This window comes from Catharus ustulatus, chromosome 7, assembly GCF_009819885.2.
Source record: "Catharus ustulatus isolate bCatUst1 chromosome 7, bCatUst1.pri.v2, whole genome shotgun sequence".
Taxonomy (NCBI): domain Eukaryota; kingdom Metazoa; phylum Chordata; class Aves; order Passeriformes; family Turdidae; genus Catharus; species Catharus ustulatus.
In genome coordinates this window covers 12,662,932-12,685,021 of record NC_046227.1, presented here as the reverse complement: position 1 = coordinate 12,685,021, position 22,090 = coordinate 12,662,932, and the positions used below count along the sequence as shown (strand labels likewise).

Here is a 22,090-nt window from a genome sequence, read left to right as displayed (position 1 = left end):
ACTCTTTCATTGCCTTCAATAAAAGCAAAACCACCACCATCTCTAATAAATTGGCAGCGGGCTCAGGGGATGAGGCATAAGACACCAGTCTAAGCAAAAGACAGCTAAACCCCCCAATATTTATTTGTCCATTCCAGTTCTGATTATTAAGCTCTATCATGACATATAAAGGTTAATTTAAAATCCTCCTTCCTTTGCAATTTACTTTTTAAGAAGACTATATTACCCAAATTCAGCCTTTAGCATGAACTTCAATATGGAATTTACATGAATATAGAGATTGGACTTAGCCTGCTATGTAAGGAATACTGAAGTTGCTACTTGTCTTTTCAAGACAAATAGGCTCCCTTGTTTTAAGAGAAGAGAAGGGAAACTTGTGGAGAAGGGAACAGCCACTTCTCCATTTCAGGCTGAGAGACTAGGCAAAGGGAAATTACATTAATTGTACGTACCTTGGGTGCAAACCAGAAATGGAACTCCAATTACTTCAGTATTAGAAACATAGGCAATCTAACAACATAGAACAGGTCAGAAAAAGAGAGGCCAAACTCTGGTCCAAAGTAATAGTATGTCAAATGCTGAAGAAACACAAATCAAATGAAAGGCTTTTTGTTTAAAAGTTCTTTTTTCTCCCTTTTAAAATTTTTCAATGAAAACTATAACAGAAAGAGACTTTTTTCAAAGGCTGATGTTTTTGCTTACCAGCATTCCTAGCCTAAAATTAAGTTTTGTCCATGGGAAAAAAAAAACCCAGAACTTCCCTTGTTTAACTTTCTGCTTGCTTCCTCCATAGGATAAAGAAATCTTTCTTTAAATTATCCCCATGGTAACGCAAAGTAGAGAGTCCACTTCTTCACAGATGTAAGAAAATATCTTACGTGGTTTATTGCGGAAACATAAAAAATTTTTTACATGATTTAGAGCAGCCAGAGCAGAGAAAAATAACACTTACTTAACTACCTTGGGAATACATTTTGACCCCACCTTAAACTGACTGCAGAACATCCAGTGACCCAACATAATAGTATATATATTTGGAACTCCTCAACTCCTATAACTCCCATAAATGACACTACAGACAAGGAAGCTGCGGAGGCATTTTACATGAAAATCAGAAAAGTTCCATTAAAATGGATGTATAAAAACATTTAATTCAGAATATTACAAGGGGCAAAAGCGGGTTCAAAACTTCTGCGAACTTGAAAATTCTCAATAAACAGAATTAACCTTCCAAGCAGCTTTTAGAAAATGATCTCTTTGTATCAGAAAAACATTATTGCCTGCTGCAGTAAAGGGAATTAATATTTACTTATGCAAAAATGCTTTGAGTTCCTGCTATGTGAGGTAGGCTATAAGGGAGTATTAGCCATCTATTATACTTATTTTAAATATTTCATGACACTCACATTGGCATCTGAATAAAAAGCCACGTTCATTTGTTACCTTATCTGTTACTAAAAAGGATGGTTTAAAACAGGTTAAAGAAAACATGATGCTAGGTAGGCAAGGTTAATAAGTGTATTTCAGTCAGGTTCTCTGACTTTGGTTAACACAAGAACCTACTGATATTTCTGTTCCTTTCATAGCTGAAGGCTCTCAGGCTGCAGAGTCCCCTCCAGCATGGAGGAAATGGAGTCATTTTATGACTTTCCATTGCATCTTCCAGCACATACATGTCCGAAATGATCATATATTTACAAGTAATTTGGTAATCAACAATTACACTTGAAAATCTTGCAATTTTCAATCTGACTATATCAATCACACAATTTTAAAATTGGCATTATATTTGAAAGTAAATATGAAACAATGGAAAAACAGAATAGAGAAATTCTAAGAAACTGCTAGTTTTGCAGCTATAAAAAAAACTCTTTGTACAACGTGAAGGTCAAAGAATATCCTGCAATTCATAAGCAGTCACCTACAGGCAACCATAAGTCTAATTACTGACCTAGTCCCTTCCTTTATGTCACCACCCTAAAAAAACAGGCAGAGTTATTTTGGAGAGATTAACTGACTGAACAATCATTTACTGAAAACAGAAATTACTGTAACAGTAAATATCCAGCATTTTGTGAGGAAAACCTGTTCTCTGAAAGCAGACTGCCCTTTAGTATACCAGCTTGTCAACTGCTGATTTATTTTCATTGCATTTTCTTTCAGAACAGAACAGAACACCCTAAAAACAAGTTAATTCAAGCTAATGGAGAGATTAAAAAAAATTGCAGCAAAGCTAGGGCATGGTTTTGAAATCTAACGTAAGATGATTAGAAGCCCATCATACAGAGACTTTCTGAAAACACTGGATTGGGACATATTTTGTAGTCATACTGTTTAAAGTGATCCATTCACAGTTGTCTCCTCAGCTGCTCCTTCTGGACGACCTGCCAGGAAATAAACAGCAACAGCAGTCCTAACAGCAGTAATAAAACCCCCTGGGATCAGTGCATCCCATTTCTCAGCACTATTATAATAAAAATCTCTATATTCTGTAGATGTATACAGAAATAAAATATAGAGAGCAATTTTAGTGGAAAAAAACACATAGAACCCACAAATTGACAATGTAAGCCTATGAAAGCAGCAGCATAGCCTCCAAATAACAATAAAAAATAGATTAGGGGAGGATTTTCTTCTAATAAGATATTGGAAGAAGAGTCATACTGTGTAGAATTTCAAATCATCTTTTAAAAATTTAAGACCTGATTACAAGAGAATAAAATACTATTTTTTAGGAGACAATGCTCAGCCCATGCATTTCAAAAGCAATTTTTTAAAGCTCTCTTTTAAAACTTCTAAATCATATTTCAAACTTTTTTATTGGTCACTACACAATCATGTTTCAATTATAACACAGCTGCCAAGCTATTTGGTTGATTTAAAAATTCAGCAATTAAAAAGAAAATTTAAATTTCAAACTTTTAATCTTAAGAAGGTTGTTCTGACAAGAAAATAAGAAGCAAAACCAACAACCTTTACAGTATCTTTGAGTTTTGGGGTTAAGCTAATATCCTGCATATTAAGAATGTTTTTATTATTAGTTCGGGTAAAGCTCTTATGCTAAAATTAAAAAAAATATATAACTTTGAACACAGAGCAAAAAGCAAAGTTCAGTTTTAGATAATGAGAAAGCAAGCAAAATGCCCATAATAAATTTGCCTCTTTCAAAAACAGAGAAAAAAAATGGTTTGTGTTTTCATTTAATTTCAGTGCCATATCAAAGTAAATAAAAGACCATTTTTTAGAAAAAAATATGTTTTTCATTCAAAAATGAGAAAAATGCTTATAATAAAGAAGAATCAATGTGTAATAGTAATCTGTCAACCCCAGCAAACTGAGTAAAGCAGAGCAAAGAAAACAAGAAACTCTGTTTTGTGAAGAGATTATCCTTGCCTTTTACACTCGTGAGGAATTATTTTCTTTTACTTTGAAAAAAAGCTTATTAAATATCACAGAATTCATATTAAGGTGGAAAACTGGAATACCATAATAATTGTTCCATAAATCTCATACCTGATATTGGCCAGTGGCCAACATCAGACTTTTCAGAGAAATACAATTACTTCTTAGGAATTAAAGGTTTTAATATAGTGCCAGGCACTATGGAACACCCACTCATCTGTAAATTTGAAAAGATACTTCTTCCCCAAGGTTGCTAAGAATGTAAAGTTCTCTAAACTCTAAGCATGTAGTCACACTGCCTTGCTACAATCCAGGCTAAAACTAGCAGCCCATCTTTGGGAACATTTGGCAGAAGTACGTAATCTCTGCATGGCTCAAGCCCCAGACCTTCAACTGCTGTCAGTCATTCAACACTTAGCTCAGATCCTTTGAAGAACTTTACCAAAGCAACGATTTAAGGATAAATTAGGCTTGTAACATCAGAATATATAAAGCACATATGCAACAAACTAAAAATCTAGCCAAGAGTTTCTTGACAGCTAGTTTTACCAACCCTGACTTCCTTTCATCACATTCTCTCTTTTCCAATCTGAATGCAGCTGTCAGAAGAAATCTGAGACTCTTTAGGAAAGAGTCAGTCTTTGTTAATTTGTCTCAATGATTTCATAGGTATAACTTTGACTCACATTTGGATAACAGAAGTGAATACCACAACAAAGCAAAGTAGAAAGCAAAGCAGTGAAAAGTAAGGGGCAGTTTAAAAAATCTGAATACATGAGGAAAGATATCAACAAAGAGAAAAAAAGTCTGATGCTTAGATCAGAAGAAAGCGCAATTTTTTAAGGGGAAGTTTGTCAGCCTACTCAATATTCATGCACATATATGAGGAGTAGTTTCCTAGTGGGAAAGAGAAGACTGAAGGGAAGTAATCTCTCACAGTACCTCACTTGATTTTGAATCAAGGTGCAACCTCAAGCTCATACATACAGAAAGAGTTGAAAGCTAAGAAATACTTTGCAACACAAGTTTAAGTTCTGCTATCTCTGAGTGACAGTCCAAGAGAGAAGGTTACATTCTATCCTGCAAAAATATTCAGGAATATTCGGAGGACAAGTTGTATGGCATTTTAAGACAGACTGCATAGATTTCTCATTGCTAAAAAGGGCTTTTGTTTCACATGAGCCATTCTGGAAAAGAAACTTCAGTGCCTCAGCTATGTAACCAAGCTTCCTTTGTTTCAACAAGCTATGGAGCTAGCTGAGCCACAGTAACTCACTAATCCTGCCATAAACCACCATAAAAGTAAACTATTTTAGCCTAAGATAACATGTCTATGTATGTGTTCGCCACATGTTCGAACAATGAAGCTCTGCTGACGTGTGATAATTTGGGCACGTGCCTGAGCCTTCCATGCGTGCCAATGCTCCCGGCTGAAAGTTCCAGTTTCCCCAAGCTGTGTATTGTAACAGGCAACAAAATACCATCAGACAACTTTAGTTTTGTAGTAAGTATTTATTTTTCAGTAAGAAAGATATATTAATAGGTATGCATGTATCAAAAGAATCCAACAGCATTAAATTCAGCCCTCGTAAAGAGGGCGGTCTCCTACTCTTCTGTCATCTGAAATTTGTGTTGAATTACTGGCTCAGCGTGGGTGGACATTGCTAAGCCATGGTTTCATAATCACATAGCCACACAGCAGAGCCTTTTCACAGCAACCTTTTTAAATTTTCCGTATTACAGTGCATTCAAGATTGCTTTCCCTCCGTTGCACAATCCAAGCCTGTATCTGCACCTGTCTTCACACATAAGGGTGTTGTGTTGACTTTTGTGTCTGCCTGGATTGCATAAAACACCCTGCTGCTTCAGCATAATGAGAGAAATATGCGATGGCTGGGTTCCCACAGCAGACCAGATAAATGTTCAGAACCCTGTAACTCAAAACAGAACCTGAGGTAAGGTCACATTCCTAAGCTCACTTATAAGAGAAGCAGCTCTAGCATTAACTCTGATAAAGTCAGACTTCAAAATTCTGATAAAACCTGTTCGAACAAGTCACAGCACGTACTTCTAACAGCCGGAAGGAAAAAAAAAAAAAAAAAAAAAAAAAGTTAAACCTTTTAGCCTGCTCTCAAGCACATGAAATAATGTGTTTTGAAGGAGCAAATGACTGGTACAGCTGTTGAAATGAGACGTAGCTAAGCGGTCACTTTTCCGCAAGCAGAAACACGCGGGCGGGCTGGCAGAGACGCCCCCCCGAGGTGCCGCGGAGCACTGTTCGGCCGCCCGGGCTGCAGGAAGCGCGGCTCTGCGGCCCCGAGCCCGCTCGCTGCGCAGCTGCGGGCAGCCCGGCCGCATGGCGGGCGCGGACGGCGCCGCGGGCGGGCGGAGCGCGGCGCTCAGGGAAGGACGGGCCCGGAGCGGCGGCCCGGGAACCGCAGCTCCCGCCATTCCCTTCGCGGGGCGCGGCCCGCCGACCCGGAGCAGGAAGCAGAGGATGGCGTCCCTTGACCCCAGCGCGGCACTGAAGAGCGAACGGGGAATGATGGAGGTGAGACGGCGCCGGCAGCGGGGAATCGGGAGCGGGCGGACGAGCGCGCGGCCGCCTCAGCGTCCCCTCAGCGCCCGGCGGCGGTGCCGGCTCCCGGCGGGGCGGGCGGAGCTCCCGGGGCACGGCCGGCCCTGGTCCCTCGGCTGCCGGCCGGCCCTGCGGCTCCTGCGGCTCCGCCCCGGGCGGCGGGGCCCGGCGGGAGATGGGGCGAGGCGAGGCGGGCACGGCGCGCTCGGTGCCGCCGGGACGGAGCCGCACCTGGCGGAGGCCGCGGGGCAGGGGCCGCTCCTGAGGGGAGCTGCCGCCTCCGTGCCTGTGGTAGCGCTGTGGGAAGGCAAGTCCCTCTGTTTTGGGCAGTTTCCCCCCTTGTTCTCCCTCTGCTGGCCCAGCACAGTTGCTCTCAGGTGAAGGGATCGCAGAGTTGTTTGAGGTGTATTTCGTGGAGCAGTTTTTATTTCCTTTTCACTCTTTTTGTTTTTACGTGTTGCGGTGCACGAGTGACACTGTCTGGAGAGTTTATCTGATGCCTTTGACACCCAGATACTATCAGAATGCACCACTGGTTGGTTGTTTTTGGTTGCCTTTTGGTTGCGTTGTTAACTATGATTGAAGTTTTTAATTCTCTACCCACTGTACACAGAGTAATTCAATGAAGCCAAAACGAAGCATTGGTTTTAGAGACAGCTGCTGAAATAGCTTGGTTAGAATTTTACAAAAATGAAGAGAATAGATTTTCCTCTAAGAAATTCCCCCTAAGGCAATAGGTCTTCCTCCATATTCCGCTGCTTTGCATCTTTGAGACGAAACTGAACCTGGTGTGTCAAGGTGCTTTAATCTCCTTTTGGGGCGTGAATGGGGAGGGATGAACGGCTGTGGTGTCCCCTGCTGGCTGTGGAACCGCCGGCTGCCTCCCCTGTGGTTGCTGCACTCTTGCCACGCTTTCAGCTTTATCATAAGGTTGTATGTGTACAGTAAGACTTAAAGTAGCAGGAAGCTGACTTCAAGCAGGTGGAACAAGTTCTTATGCATAAAGGATCACTCATGAGGGAGAGTTTTCTGTGTTTTTCCTTCACTTTCTTTTTGGTCTGGCAGTATATAGGAAATAGAACAGGACGACTGAGATCAGTTTATCTATCAAAAAAACTTTTCTCAGCTGCCAGATGAAAAGGTTTATAGGAACAGCTGTGGTTTCTTGTTTATTTTGTTTTTTAATAATTTGGGAAGTAGAAGGAGTTTGGTGTTTTGGTGGATTGTTTTGTTTTGGGGGTGAGGAGGGTGTTTAAAGTTGAGCTCTTAACTTATTTTCCTCAGCATACCTGCTATAACAGCCCAGATATTTTATCATGAGCAGTCCGTAGTCTGGGGAATGACAACAATGTTTAGTTCACAGGGCCCGTGAGGAAGAAAGAAGAAAAAAAGTTATTCCAGAAGGAATGGTTAACATTTATTTAGAAAAGACTGTCAGAATTACTTTCATATTAAAAAAGATGTGCCGCTTCAAAAAGATTTATCCATTTGTTCAAGTGTTTGCAAAATGGTACAGAAAAATTTACTTGCCTTAGGGCATGGAAATCGTGCATTATTAATGCGATTTTAAAAGGCTCTTTAACTTCCATGTTGCCAGATGGGATGAGAGAAGTGTCCTGCACTGCAAATGGCCTCCTGTTCGACATTCGTTGCTTGCTAGTCTGGAGTCAGCTTTGGTGGATGAGGAAGGTTGGTGATTCTAAGGTAGGTACTAGAGAGCTGGTTTAATGCTTGTGCTCCATAATGTAAAAGACCTGTGTGACACCTGGAAGTCCTTTGTGTTTGGACACTCTAAAGCACGTAACTGCTTGTTACTGCGGTCAAATTTTATTAAAAATTGTGAGATGCAAAATTGATTTGCAGATCTTTTGAGTAATATGGATTACTTTTCCAGCCTAGATAATTACTTTATGTTGTGTAGGTCTCATGTGGGTTTTCTTACACATATCTCCTGTCTTAATCGTTAAGGCAGCTTAGGAAATTAAGTAATTAAATTAATTTGACAAGATTATTGCTTAGTAACCTAACAGAGTGTGGGCTGTGCTCATAAGTATAGTATTTGATTTCATTAATTAAAAGTTAGCCCCTTCTGTCAAAGCTAAAATGTATTGTTAAATGTAGTATTAGGGTAACCTAGTAAAGCAGAAGTTTCTTTTTAGAATGCAGCTTCAAGTTTAGAGCTTCTAAAGAGCTTGTAGCTTGGACTGAAGAAGGAGCTTCAGGATACAGTGAGTATGAAGACGGACTGACTGTAAAAATTTTTTACTTACAGATGTTTGAGAGACTCAAACAATCTGATGAAGCTTCTGCTTCTTCAGCACAAGGTAAGAAGTTGAAAAAAGTTCGAAGTGGTTTTTGTTACACTTACATTTAAAAATGTAATAACTATCAATAGAAGCATTACTTTACCTTGTAGTTCAATTGCATACTTTGATTTCTTAAATTTCATTATGGAACTGAGATGGAAGGAGTGACTTCTAAATCATCCACAAAGTTTCCATGTAGATGTAATTTTCTTGTCCAGTTGTAAGCTGTTTGAGATGCTTCACATTTTATCTCAGTGATCATGGATGTTGCAGTACCAATGTAGATTGCCTAGCCTTGAACGCAGATGAATCAGTAGAAAAACTCACTCACCTCAGCTATGAAAGAGTGAAGCTGATTTTATTAACTTGTTGGATGAACTTTGCAGACAAAAGGATCTCTTAATACTTTTTTGAACTTACTAGATGTTTTATCTTCCTTTAAAGTAGTAGTTTTGACGAATACTATATAAGAGAAGTAGCTAGCTGCAGGTAAAACTCTCCAGCTCCGTACTCTGTTGGGTTTTGTGTTTTGTACATGTGTGTTTGGTTGGTTTATTTCTTGGTGGTTGTTTTTGTTTTTCTATAGGAATCCAAAGACATGGTGTTGAGGGCTCTCCACGACAGGACAGCAGTAGCAGGTAAGTTAGGTGATGATCTGACTGGCATCCAACTTACTGCTTACCAAAGTAAAGTGGGAGGAATCTGCTTTTCAGCCTTGTCTCTTACCTGGTGTAATAGTGTTTTTGTGATACAAAATGGGTTAAGTGTATGATTGGAGGTCCTTTTTGTCTTACACTCATGTACTGTTAAAAACTGTAGGAAAGGCACGTTGTAGTGCCCCAAACTACTGTGTGGATGCCAAGTGGTTTTTAGTCTTTTTTTCTTTTATTTCAAAATGCTAACAAACAGACAAATGAAAAAACCACTCTGCCTTTTCTTTAGAGGTAGTTATTTTCAGATTTCAGCTAACTGTGCCTTCAAACTTTTATCCTTTGTTCTGCATATAAGGAAAGTTTTTTAGTGAACTTTGCTTGAGAATACTTTAAAATGCGCAGTCCCATTTACCATTACAAATCTAAAATAGAAACATGTATCTTGAAAGTTTTTCCCAAATCTGTAAGTAAAATAGATAGTTAGAATTTCCATGCTAAGGACATGGATTAATCAACCCAACATGTCTTGATAATATTACCTACTTCTTCCAGTTTACACAGAAGAGGACAAGAACATCCTCAGCCTGGAACATCCGCTGTGCAAAATAGACAGGGATACTGCAACTGTTGCCATGTACACTACAGTAATCTGGAACAGGTGAGACAGCTTCTGCATAATTTGGCAGCAGATAGCAAGGAGTACCTCAAGGCTTTATCAGCTTATAAGTATCAGTTTCTGTGCTGAACAACTAACACTGAGTGGAAAATGAGCAGTTTGTGAATTGCGCAGTACATACCCTGAGGAAAATACCTTGCTTACTTGTTACCTGTTGTAAAAGATGCCAGAGGAGTGGCACAGCTGCTGCAGTCTGCTTTTCTGAAGTGCCACACAGCTCTGCATTATGGTTTTTCCTATGACTTTAATCTTGAGATCTCTATATATTTTGAAGTATTAGGGTTATAGTAATATGTTAGATATCAAGGCTGGAGATGTTTGATCAACTGTTTTCAGTTCTTTTGTCAGTCTCCTCTCTTTCAGACTTCTTAAATTAGAAAGCAGAGGCCTGTTTAATCTTCTACACTTAAATTCTTGTTAATTAAAGTGAATTATAGAATGTCTGCTCATATGAAGTTCAAGATTATTATAAGTACAGTAATTTCACGAATACAAGCCGCAGCAATTTGACAAAAATTTTGGTGGAAACCCGGAAGTGCGGCTAATAGTCGGGTGCGGCTAATATATTAATAATTTTCTGACATTTACAACCCCAGACGTGCCAGCCAGAGTGCCGAGCCAAGCACCGACCAGTAAAAGCCGGCATTTCGCAATTGTTACAGTGTTACCGTGTTGCCCTGGCTCCCTGCAGGCAGCACGGGGGGCGGGGAGAGAGGCGGGAGAGCTCTCTTTCGTCCTCTGCTGCAGCCCGGGGGAGGGGTGCGCCGCCATTGCCGCGGCCCGGGGAGGAGAGGTGGGTGGGGGGGGGGGGCGGGGGGCGCCGCCATTGCCGCGGCCCGGGGAGGAGAGGTGGGGGGGGGGGGGGGCGGGGGGCGCCGCCATTGCCGCGGCCCGGGGAGCCGACGGGAGCCCTGCGCAGCCATTGCCGCGGCCCAGGGAGGCGGGGGGAAGTGCGCGCCGCCATTGCCGCGGCCCGGGGGGGGAGGCGGGAAGTGCGCGCCGCCATTGCCGCGGCTCGGGGAGGAGGCGGGGTGCTTTGTCCGCGCCCGCCGCCGGCGCCACGGGCGCGGGAAAGCTCCGTCCCCGCCCGCCGCCGCTGCCGTAGGAGCGGGGGAAGCTCCATCCCTGCCTGCCACCGCGGGGCAGCGCCGACCCGGGGTGACCGAGCCCAGTGGCAGCAGCGGCCGGCCCCGAGCGGCAGCACCGGGCTGGGCCACCTGGCCCCGTCAGCGGCCCCTAGCGGGCCGAGCCTGCACAGCCTTAGCTCAGCCAGTAAACCCCGCCCTCCCGCGGTTCTGTTACTAATTGCACGCGGGTCCTCGCTGCGAACGACAGAGCGGCTTATATTCGTGTGCGGCTTATCTATGGACAAAAACCGAAATATTTGCCAACACCCAGAGATGCGGCTTATACTCAGTGCGGCTTGTATTCGTGAATTTACTGTAATTTGTAGATACATTCAGAGTATTTGTTCTGGTTAAGAGACTTGTGAGCAACTGTGAGATTTGTGAGAGTATTTGTAATAGAAGAGCTTTGTCAGCAGCTACCAGAACCACTAATTTAAGTTCCGACTCAGAAAGATGTTTCAATACATTTTAATATTATTTGAGACTGCCTAAGCATACTTAAAATCTCAATTAAGATTTTAAAATAATAAAAAAGGTTTTTTTCAAGATTTTCATAGCAATGATGTAATGTTTAACCTGGGAAGGAATTTCTGGGAATAGGCCTGTGTGTTAGCAGTAGTATTAGACTAATCATCTGCTGTATCTTTCACCAGCATATATTCAGCTCCCAGCACAGACATTTTACAACATACTGTAGGAATCGTATGGGTACCAGTAGCTTGATGGAACGTTTCCTGCAAGATGTTTTACAGCATCATCCCCACAGATACCATGACAGCAGGTATAATACAGAAGGCTTTTTTCTTAATATGTGTTAGTGGAATGCATGTGTTATGAATTCCTGTTTTTGTTCTACTGCTGAGCAGTAAATTTGAGGTAAAACTTGCTCAAAGAAGACATATAGACTTCGCTACTTATGGATTTGAAACAACACCACTGATAGCATTTATGTGTGAAGACCTGAAAAGAGAAGGAATATATAGGTCAGCACTTACAATGGCAGACTGCACAATCCCACATGCATTTACAAATTCTTTAAATTTGAACTTGATATATTTCATGCTAAATATTATAATTCTGGGCTTTGTATATATATTTATCAGTATATTTTATGGTATGTTTTGAAAGAGTTCATAATTTTGGTTTGTTGTTTGTTACTTTTGCCAGGTAAGATTTATATGTTTATTTTTTCATTATACTTACATTTCACATGTTCAATTAATACTTGAATTACATTAATTGGCTAATTTGTAATTAGATTTTGAAAAGTGTTTATTTATCATGTGCATATTTCAAGAGTGATAAGAGGATCAGTGTGTTAAATTTTTTCTCTGTAGATGAAGGAAAATCAATTAAACCTCATTTGTTATGTTTTGAAAGGCAGACAAAAATATCGTGGTTTGATCTCAGTGCGGTGCCATGTTTCTCAATATACAACTCTGCTATGTGTATGACAAACAAGCAGAAGGCTATTCTATCTGAAAGCACTCACTGTTATTCTCAGGGATGTCACAGAATACGCTAATATGCACATCTGTGCCAAACTAGCCCAGGACATGATGTACACATCACTACAAGTAAATAAATTGTCCACCTATCTTAAATAATTAGATTTAATTGCACTATCTTGAGAACATTCACCATTTTTTGCCATGGAAATACAGGATTTACTTTAAGAAAGCCTTCTCTTGAGGTGTCACTAGTACAAGGTTGTTACTTTGGTGAACAAAACCTATTAACAAGGAAAAACAATATACTCATGTTCCTCTAAGCTGTTGGAAGAAGGAATAGAATGAGAAAAATAAAGTACGAAATCTAGATTTAAGTTGGAGGAAGAAGGGGGAAGAGTAACTCCAAATCTAGACAGAGTTTGGAGGTAAAAAAGCAAAGATGGAAAAGAAAGCATGAGTAGATTTATGTTGTGGTCCTGCTCTGAAAAAAAAGTTATGATTTTAACTGACATGTGAGGTAAGATGTTGATTCTCTTCTTTCGCATGTTAAAACACTTGGGATACATGGTTTCACTTAGTACTTTAAGTACCTGTTTTTACTATTTAGCTGAATTCACACCAGAGATCTTCATGTGTCATTTTAAAAGATTATGGAAATATTTGTAAGACTTGATTTGTTTTACAGAACCAGTATATCTAGTAGTTACGTGGAAAAAGGAAAAATTCATCAGAGCTTTGCCTTATACTGAATTTTAAAGGATATTGTTGTTCTCCCCCAGTAAAAAAAACAAAACAAAACCAGACACCCACAAACCACCAAATCATTCCTTCCTCCAAACTCTTGGTATGTAAGTTTTTTACCTAAAGAAATAGTATTGAGCATTTTAGAAAGTAAATCTTCATTCTGCTTAGGGGGGTAATTTGTAGCAAAACAGTCAGAAGATCCTAACTATGTAAAACTGTAGTTCTGTTCTCTTCCACCCAGGGACATTTGCTTAATAGTAATTTTTGAGAACTGCTTGTAGCTGTTAACTGAGCTAGAGACCTAGGAGTTTGCTATAGTTTCTCCATATGAAAATCTGTTTAGTTTTATATTCAGTCTTTCAGCAGTGTCCAGATGCCAGGATGCAAAGATGTTTCACACAAAGATGGAAGAACTCTGAAGTTAGGAGGGTAAAAGATTATTTCTGTTGCATCTGGCATTCCCTTTAGGTCCTATTTCAGAGCTTAAGTGACCAAAAATTCATGCAAGGGCAAAGCTGTATTTCACCTGACAGGCATTGTTTGATCATCTGATGTATCTGATTACTTTGTATTCATGTAGTAATAGAAATAATCCTGTTATTTTTAGATGTTTCATTATATGAGGTTTCCCTTGTTTAATCAGTCGTATATCCCTTAGCTGAATATATCTTAGTTATATAAACAAGTATATAGTTGTGTGTGTATATATATATAAAAATATATATTCTTAGTTATATAACCAAGGAAAGTACTGTATTATAATTTTTTTTCACAGTACTTCTTTTAGCTGATGTCTGCCATGTATTAAAGTAAGCATCCATTTGGGTCTCACAACCTCTGGTTATAGTTTTTGAGTGAAACTCAATATTCTCTTCTTCAGTTATGTTTCCATTTTTTTAAGATAGCTTTTGTTGGATTTGCCTTGCTGCTACACATTGAAGCCTTATGGGTTCCTGTATTGCATAGGAAACATAGTCCATATCTGTCAGCTGTGTTAATTCTGCAAGGCACAAGCCCTTGTGTTTGAGGTAGTCCTAAAGATAGAACTGCCAGTTAAAAATCTGTTATATAAATATAAAAATCTGTTGTCACAGCAAGGCTGAACAATCCTAACTTGGCTTCTTCCAGGAGTGAGTCAGAAGCTGTGGTATGTCTGTGAGAAACAGTAAACATGGAATTCCTTGGCCACATGTGAGAGTTCCTATCAGGCAGCCATGTTTTGTGGGGAAAAGGGCATTTATACTAAACAATGGGTTTATACTGTGTCATATTATTATGTTCCATTTTTCTACAAAAGCTCGATTTTAAGTAATGATAGTATGATTAATAGGTTTACCACTCAAACAAAGGAAGTGTCTTTACTTTTCCTGCTTTGCTGTATTTATAAAATTATTGTAATCTATGTTTGGCTGTTCTTAATTGATGATTGCATAGAGAGGGTGATAGACTAATGCCCAAATTGTTATCTTCAGCTTTGTGGAGCATTTCCCCCTCTATAATTAAAAGAAATTGAATATCTCTGCTAGAGTAGCAGAAACAGTAATTTCAGTTTGTTGACTAGAAGAGATGCAGTCTGGGTAATGACTCTTTAAAAACCCCCACACTGCTGTTTTTGAAAAATTTTAAGCATATTTACAGTGTTTATATAAGCTGTTTTTTCTCTCCTCCCCTTTAGACCAACCTATGATGACATGCCACTACCTGTCACTCTGGAGGCTCCTAGGATTTCTTCCATGTCCTCGGAAGAGATGCAGAAAAAGAGGAATAGTGAGAAACAGGAGATTTCCAGAAAAGACCAGGAGTCCATTAGTGAAATAGGCTCTTCTGTTCCATGCCTGTCTCATGAGGGCACAAAGAAAACTTTTGTTACACAAGAAGGTTTTCAAAAACTTCAAAGAGGCCAGGAACGTGTTCCAGGAATATCCCAGCAGTCTGTTGGCATTTGTAGTGATAAGAAATGGGTAACTCTGAAAAATGTTCGAATTGCAAATCGTAGCCATGAAGGTCAGTTTACAACTGTGAGCCCTGTACCTCAACAGTTTTCTCTCAGTCCTACAAGCCACAGTTCCTCTTTTAATCCTAAAACAGGAAAAAATGTTAGGGATTTGGCAGCATCAAATCTGCTTCTGCGTAGCAGGTGTGATGAAAGAGCAATGGAGGTGTGCAATAGTGATTTGTTATTGAACCCACGCCTGAATCCTGCTCCAACACGGGTTCACCCAAAACGCCCTTTAGTTCCTCATCAGAATCCTACACACAGCCACAGCAATTCTTCCTTTATTACCTCAGGTCAATCTCTCTCAAAGCGAGATAGTTTACGAACTCAGGATGAAACTTTGGTGTCTGATCTCCATCTCAGGGATACTGTGGGTATCAGCAGCTCCCTAGATCTTGGGATATCCCCACAACTAGCAAGATGCAAAAACATGAAGACAAACAGAGGTGATGAAAGTTCAGTGGATGAAACTATTGAAGATGTAATTTTGAAATACTGCCATGAAACTACACCTGAAGAAATTGATTTCAAAGAAGATAATAATCCCAGTGTACCTTTTTCATCACTTCTTGACCATACTAATTTAGAGGGCTCTGAAATGAGTTTTGACTGTGATGCACCAATACAGGTAGGAACAGATTTACCCAAGGCAGCTATAAAAGAGATAGAATTCCTGAAAGAAGTCCAAGTATGTTTGCGAGATAAAACCTATGGAACACAGCTTTCTTCTGTTTTAAAAACTGAATCGTTAGAGAAAATAGAAGCAGTGAAAAAAGAAGAACCAGTTCTTCCAGCCCTGCCTCATGTGCCTCCTTCTTTTGTGGGAAAAACTTGGTCTCAGATAATGTACGAAGATGATATAAAAATTGAAGAACTTGTGCGTGATTTCAGGGAAGGTCGTTTTCGCTGCTACTTTAACAGTGAATCCTCAGCCAACTGTGCAGGGAAGAGAATGAAGAAAAAAAAGCAGAAGGATGAACAAAGGATCAATATTGTTGAGGGTAATAGAACAGAAAGTGCACCAGTTAAAACATTGCCAGAATTTAATGATCCTTTAAGTGGTGGCTCTGATTTTGATAACCCGTCTTTAGCCTCAGATACACTATGCAACCCACAAATTGTGAAAATGCCTAGGAAAAGGACATGGCGCCTGGCTTCAAGGTGTCAGGTGGTTAAAGTTAGCCATGGCACCCAAACAAGTCTGCTGAACTACCCTGTAGCAAAAAGGAAAACGTCTAGAAGACAATCTGATCCAGCTGATCAGAAGGCAAGCATTGCATGGCTGGAGAATGAAAAAACTCCAAATGTGAAAACTAGACTATGTGCCCTTAAACTTCCAGAGTCCTACAGCAAGATCATGAGTCCTGTGCAGCCCAAGACAGTGGTGTATGTACTCTCATGCCCAGAGGTAAAACAGTGCAAAGGTAAACCTATAGATATTGCCAAAATGAGGAAAAGTCATCACTCCACAGATAGCAAGTACTCTGTAAGGTATAAGTACAAACAGTGTTCTCTCAAATATTATGACCCACTGACAAATAGAATTCTGAAAACACCTCCCAAGAGTACAGTTGGAGAAAAGGCCAAAAAACCCTCTCATGTTCGACAGCTTTTCAGAAGTCTCAGCTTAGATGCAAACATGAAGAAACTAGCTGATACACAGAGAGAAAGCATGCAATCAAAGTCTCTCGATTGGTCAGACTTCTGTAGTTCTTCTCCAGCATCTTTCCTGCCAGATCAAGATAAAGGGAATGATGCAGCCTCAAGTCAAAAGGCAGATGGACCTTCTGTTTGCACGGAAAGAACAGATTGTCTTGTTTCGGAGAACTCTTTTAAACACCTAATCATTTCACCTTTGAACTCTGTGATAGAAGGAGACTACAGATTAATTCCATTTAATAAAATCACCAAAACTCCTCTGACCTCCATCAGGAGTGAGTGGTTAGAGAGGGAGACTCCAAAACCAATGTGGACAAGAAAAGAAGGCACTAATAAAGAACCAGTTTTTTCCAGAAAGGCTGCAGGATCTAAGTCTGTCAGATGCACTATTGGGAGGAGAGGAAACAGAGTAACCACAGGCAAACAAACATCCAGAACTAAAAAACAGCAGAAAGAGGGGATGAAAAGACAACTTCAGCCTTGTGCCCAGAAGTCTGATTTCTCCATCCATAGGTACCAGACAAGGAGAACTACAGTGGGAAAGCACCCTAAGAAAGAAAAGCCTGATGCTAAAAAATTAAAGGTGAGGAGGAAACCAAAAAGGGCCTTTCTTAACTCAGCGGTTGTAACAGGGATTCCTGAAAAAAGGCAGAAAGTCACATCAGAATCTTTTCCCAAGAAACCAGAGCAAGCTTCCTCCAAAGTCAGGAACTGGAAAGTAAGTGGAGATTGGGGTCATCCTGACACTGCAAGCCGACCCTCTGGAAGAACTTCTGCTGTACCATTACTTCGAAACTGTCTTGTTCTACCAGGTGAGAGCTAGCTACCAAAAGAACATTTTTTTCTTTTTTTTTTATAGCCAACCTGGAAGAAGGAAGGGGGGAAAAAAAGGAGGTCATAGACAACGCAGTTGAAGTGCTAGAGCTCCAGAAAGTGCAAAGCCGGTCTCATGTGAAACACATACAACTATAAACTCAGCTCTTTTTCCTGGAATGTGGGGACACAATATATTGCACTGTTCTACTGTGTAAAGCTGCAGAAGTTGTGAATTTTATTTAAAAGCACTTAGAATCATATTTACTATTCTTCACTTGTACATCAGCAAAATGACCTTGAATGGTATCATATTGTTATTAAGGTATTATCAGTGCATAACAGTGCACACTAATAAGGTAATTTAGAAGCTGTGTTAATTAATTGTGCCTATTTTAATTTTTTCACATAATTCTAAACTGCAGAAGATGACTCAGTTGCTATGGTAGAAATTTAATGAAGATACATCAGTCGGGACTGAACTCTATATATATTTTGTGTTAGTGTATATGTGCACCTTCTTCAACACATAATATATACTTGCCTGTGGAATGGCATTAAAATTAATACAGTATGATACAATTCAGATCAATCCAGTGCTTTCTTGAAATGAAAGACAATGTTACACATTTTATATTGACTTCTTTGTTCCTGAGACCATGTCTAAAGCTTTTTTTTTACTAAAAGTCACTGTGGGCTCTCATCAAGCAATAATGGACCTTGTTGGTAAGGAAATATGTCTCCTTAGGGGACTGTTCAAATGGTGGTGGCTGAAGTGAAATCTCAAATTCTAAAAGAAATATGGAGTTAGATTTGGGGTTTTTTGTTTGTTTTCAATAGCTTATTGATTAAGCTTGTGGGTGAATCTCACATTCCTTAATGACAGGGATGGAAAATTATAATGCGAACAAATAGCAGTAAGTTGTTTTAGAATGTCAGCCTTGAGTTTGGGATTCTGTGCTTTTCTGGCTTTATTTGGTGTAGTGCTGGTTAAATTTTTATGTACTAGATTTCAGACTTCCTAAATTTTCAGTAAAATATTTAAATAAACCTAACACAGCATCCATCTTAATGTATTAAGAGTTTAGATATTTGGTTAAAAAACCTGGTTGAATTAAAATTATACTCCATAGAGATTCACATTTGGCCACTGATGTTCCATCTACTATGGTTTTATGGCAAAAAAACCCCCAACCTCATGGGGTTTTAGCTTAGTTTTCTTTCTTTTTTTAATAGTTGGTATGATGACAGTTTACTTAATGTGGTTAGGAGACATAAAGCCAGTCTTACAGATGTTTCTGTGCTTTAAAACCCAAGATTAATGGTTAATTTATAGTAAATTAAGCACGTAGTTACACATCATCATAATCCAGCCTTTGGTTTTCAATTCTTCAGTTTGAGCTATATTATAATCTATTTTACCTTGAAGGTCTTCATAAATTCTCTAGAGGTGCAATATGTTTTTCAGAAAACACAAGAAAATCATGGAAAAGAATGGACTCTGCTGTGTCTGGCATTGAAAATATCTGTGCGTTTTCCCCTCAGAAAACAAAACCATTCTTGATTCTTCATTCACTTCTTTCTGGAGTGTCAAGGGTCACAGATTTGGACTGAGATAAAGGTGGACTTGGAAATGGTTTTTTTTAATATACAGTATCTGAAGGAAATATAAAAGCTGTCTTCATAAACCACATGTTCAGAGAATGTTTTGGGAATCTTTTTTATGTATGTGCATGTTTCCCAAGATAAATAAAAGATGGGCATATGTCAGCTGCAGAGTTCCTTTATAAGTCAAATATGGTCTGACAGATTTTTTGTTTGGTTTTAATTTATTTTATTTTTTTATATGAAAGTTGATTTCTATGGATGAATTTTCTTCTGGTTGTCAGTAGACACAGAATCTTATGACTGTATTGCAAGTCACTGGAAAATGAAGGGCTATAATATAAATTCTTATAGCCCTCAGCTAATTGTGCCTGTATAATTTAATATTTTGTCTAATATAAAACTGATGTTTTTAAAGCAAAGTTTTAAAGGAATGGTTTTTATAGAAAGGCTAATTTTTAGATAAGCAAAAGAAGATTTTTAAATAAAATTTGTTTTAAAGCAAAGCTTTAACTATAGAGAAGTCCCATTCTAACATATTTTTATGATACAGGAATGTTTTCCTATCTAACTTCACCCATCTTGTTTTTCACAGTATTTCACATGTGAAGAGCATGAATTATTTTGTGTGTAAATTTTAATGCACATTGTACTTTAAGAACACTAGTGTGTATTTGTTTATAGTCAAAATACTGTTCTCCATACTCACTCATTGTACATTTGTCTTACTCCAGTGCACAACTTTTCCTTGAAATCTTGAGTAATAAAAATGTGTTGAGGACTGTAAAATGTCTAATATTTGTAGACTTTAATGTGGGTTTTTTTTCAGTTTTGATAATAGACTCTCTTATCAGGGTGGGTTTTTTAGAAGGAAATTGTTATATTTAAATAAAAGTGTAAGTAGCTATATATTTTCCTTTAAAAAAAAAGAAAAATGAAAAAAAAAAAGTATAAGAATTTATTAGAAGAGTAAGACTTGAGGTACAAGTCTGGAAACATTTCTGTGGTTGACATTGTCAAAATGAGTTTTACTGTAGGCTTGGATGTTAATCTGAGCCTCGCTTCTGAGTGTTCAGAAACCTCTTCTGTGCATGCTCAATGACCACTAGGAAAAAGAGGAAGGACTGTGATGTGAGAAGTAAATGCTGAAACTGCTTTGGAAAGAGAATTAAGAACATATTTGCAAATACTGCAAAGATATTCAATATAATGTGAAAGAAGAAGAAAATTCTTGAGAAATAGGCAAGCACTTTCCTGTTAGATAAGTAATACAGTTTCTGCCCTTTGTTTCATTAGCAGCGTGGCCGATACTTCAAAACATGATTGAGAAGTCTGCACAAATGGCAAACTTGAGAACTGAAATACTTTCTCTCCGAAATTGGTGGGTTGGTTGTTTTTGGGTGGTACTTCTTGTTTCTATTTTTGTTTGTGTTTCTTTTTTCCATTGGTGTTTTTTTGTGAGAGAGAACTGGTTCTTTTAATATGAGTGGACAAAGATGTTTTCTCAGTATATTTGCGTGTCTTAATATTGAGAAGCAAGAAAAGAGCTAGAGAGGAATAAAGTCATACTTTCTGAATTAAATTGGCAGCAGTTAGAACCAGTATCTTCTTTAATAGTTTTCTTCAATATATACACAGTTTTGATCTGTAAGTTCGTCGTTTTTATTATACATTTCATAATTTTTAAAAAAGTCTCTCACTTCATAAAGTACTCATTCAACCTTTCAAAACAATCTTATTCTAAGCAGGTAGATTTTTATTATTCACTAGTGTTGTGAACCATGAGTGTGACCCAGTCATGTGCCAGGAGCTAACCAAACATAAAATAGCACTCCCCCAAAACTTTAGATACCTGACACTTGCACCTTGCAGCTCTTCAGTTAATTTTCTGATGGGCTTTTTTGCTCTCTTGTTATTTCTGAAGGTTTGTATCCAATGCTTTTGTAATTGTTTAATGAAAGTACCCCTCTCTGGGACTCAGATAAATGAGATATTTCTGTTTATAATGAACCTATGGCTTCATCTGAAGTTGTGTTTAAGTTTCATGCTAAATTTGTGCCCAAATGAGACTGTGTTTTGTGGTTTTTATGTTCTCGTTATTGATAACATATTTTGCAATAATTTTGCTTGATATTGTAATTTTTATCTGCTTCTCTGTCTCTTCTGTCTATGCTCATTTGACACAATGTGGTTTTGTAAGGATGCAGTGATACTATAGACTCATCCAGTGTTGTTGCTGGATGTTCTTCCTCTGTATCTTCTGCTCATTTTATTTCAGATTTGTAGTTTCTATTGGTTTTTCTCAGTCATGTGTTTCTTTTTTTATCTTGTAAAGAGCTAAATTTCAGGGCAGTATGTTCTGTTTGGAAGTAAATCGGTGACAGAAGAGAATGTCGTCCCAGTGTGAAGTGCAGAGGGCAGGTTGGCACAGGTGTTCCTGTGCTTGGGTGTCTGCTTTACTTCACTGAAGAGTGTGAAACAGGAGTGGGATGATGATTCCTTTGGTGGTCTTTTTTTTTTTCCCCTTAGGGTCACTCTGCCTGAAAACAAAGTAATCTGAATTCATACTGGAAATAAAGGTTTTTCAGCTATTGGTGTTTTGGGGACAGATAGGAAAAGTAAAATGTATCTCTCTCACTAATGTAACTAAAATCACTGAATTTTTGCATTTAATGTTCTATTTGCTGAATTACAGCATTCCTGATAATATTTTTCAGAACAAAAATTGTAATAGTGTAGTCCTGAGCATGTCCAGAAGCAAAGGTTTTGTTCCTTGTTTGTTTTGCAGTTATAAACTCATTCATTCCTTCAGCAGAACAAATCTTGTTTTAATAAAATAAAGACTGAATATATGCTTTTGGAGTTTCTTTGTTCTTGAAGTAGAATTTACCTTGAAGCTATTTGCAATACTTTGTTGTGGAAAGAACATCACAGAATGCTATGGAATAAGCTACTACTATGAAGGCAGACAGTTGTAATTGAAACAGCTGTTCACAATGGTGTGATATCTTGACTCAGTGAAGCCAAGATTCATGCTATTCTGTGCCAGCTGAAGCAATGACACCCTAGGATGGTATTGA

The 22,090-nt window shown here is 38.9% G+C and overlaps 1 protein-coding gene across 2 annotated transcripts; it reads left to right on the top strand.

The window, feature by feature from the left end:
* Positions 1-5,873: 5,873 nt before the first annotated feature.
* Positions 5,874-21,866, top strand: ZDBF2 (zinc finger DBF-type containing 2). Of its 2 annotated transcripts, none has more exons than XM_033065087.1 (8): positions 5,874-5,953; positions 7,578-7,684; positions 8,253-8,304; positions 8,873-8,924; positions 9,492-9,597; positions 11,396-11,523; positions 14,613-17,404; positions 18,874-21,866. In XM_033065087.1, exons 2-8 carry the CDS (start codon positions 7,583-7,585, stop codon positions 19,017-19,019), a joined length of 3,378 nt encoding a protein of 1,125 aa, XP_032920978.1. In that variant the 5' UTR covers positions 5,874-5,953; positions 7,578-7,582; the 3' UTR covers positions 19,020-21,866. The 2 variants fall into 2 exon arrangements, with proteins under 2 accessions (XP_032920978.1, XP_032920979.1); XM_033065088.1 differs by having other exon boundaries at positions 14,613-17,175; positions 17,452-18,966.
* The last annotated feature ends 224 nt before the right edge of the window (positions 21,867-22,090 follow it).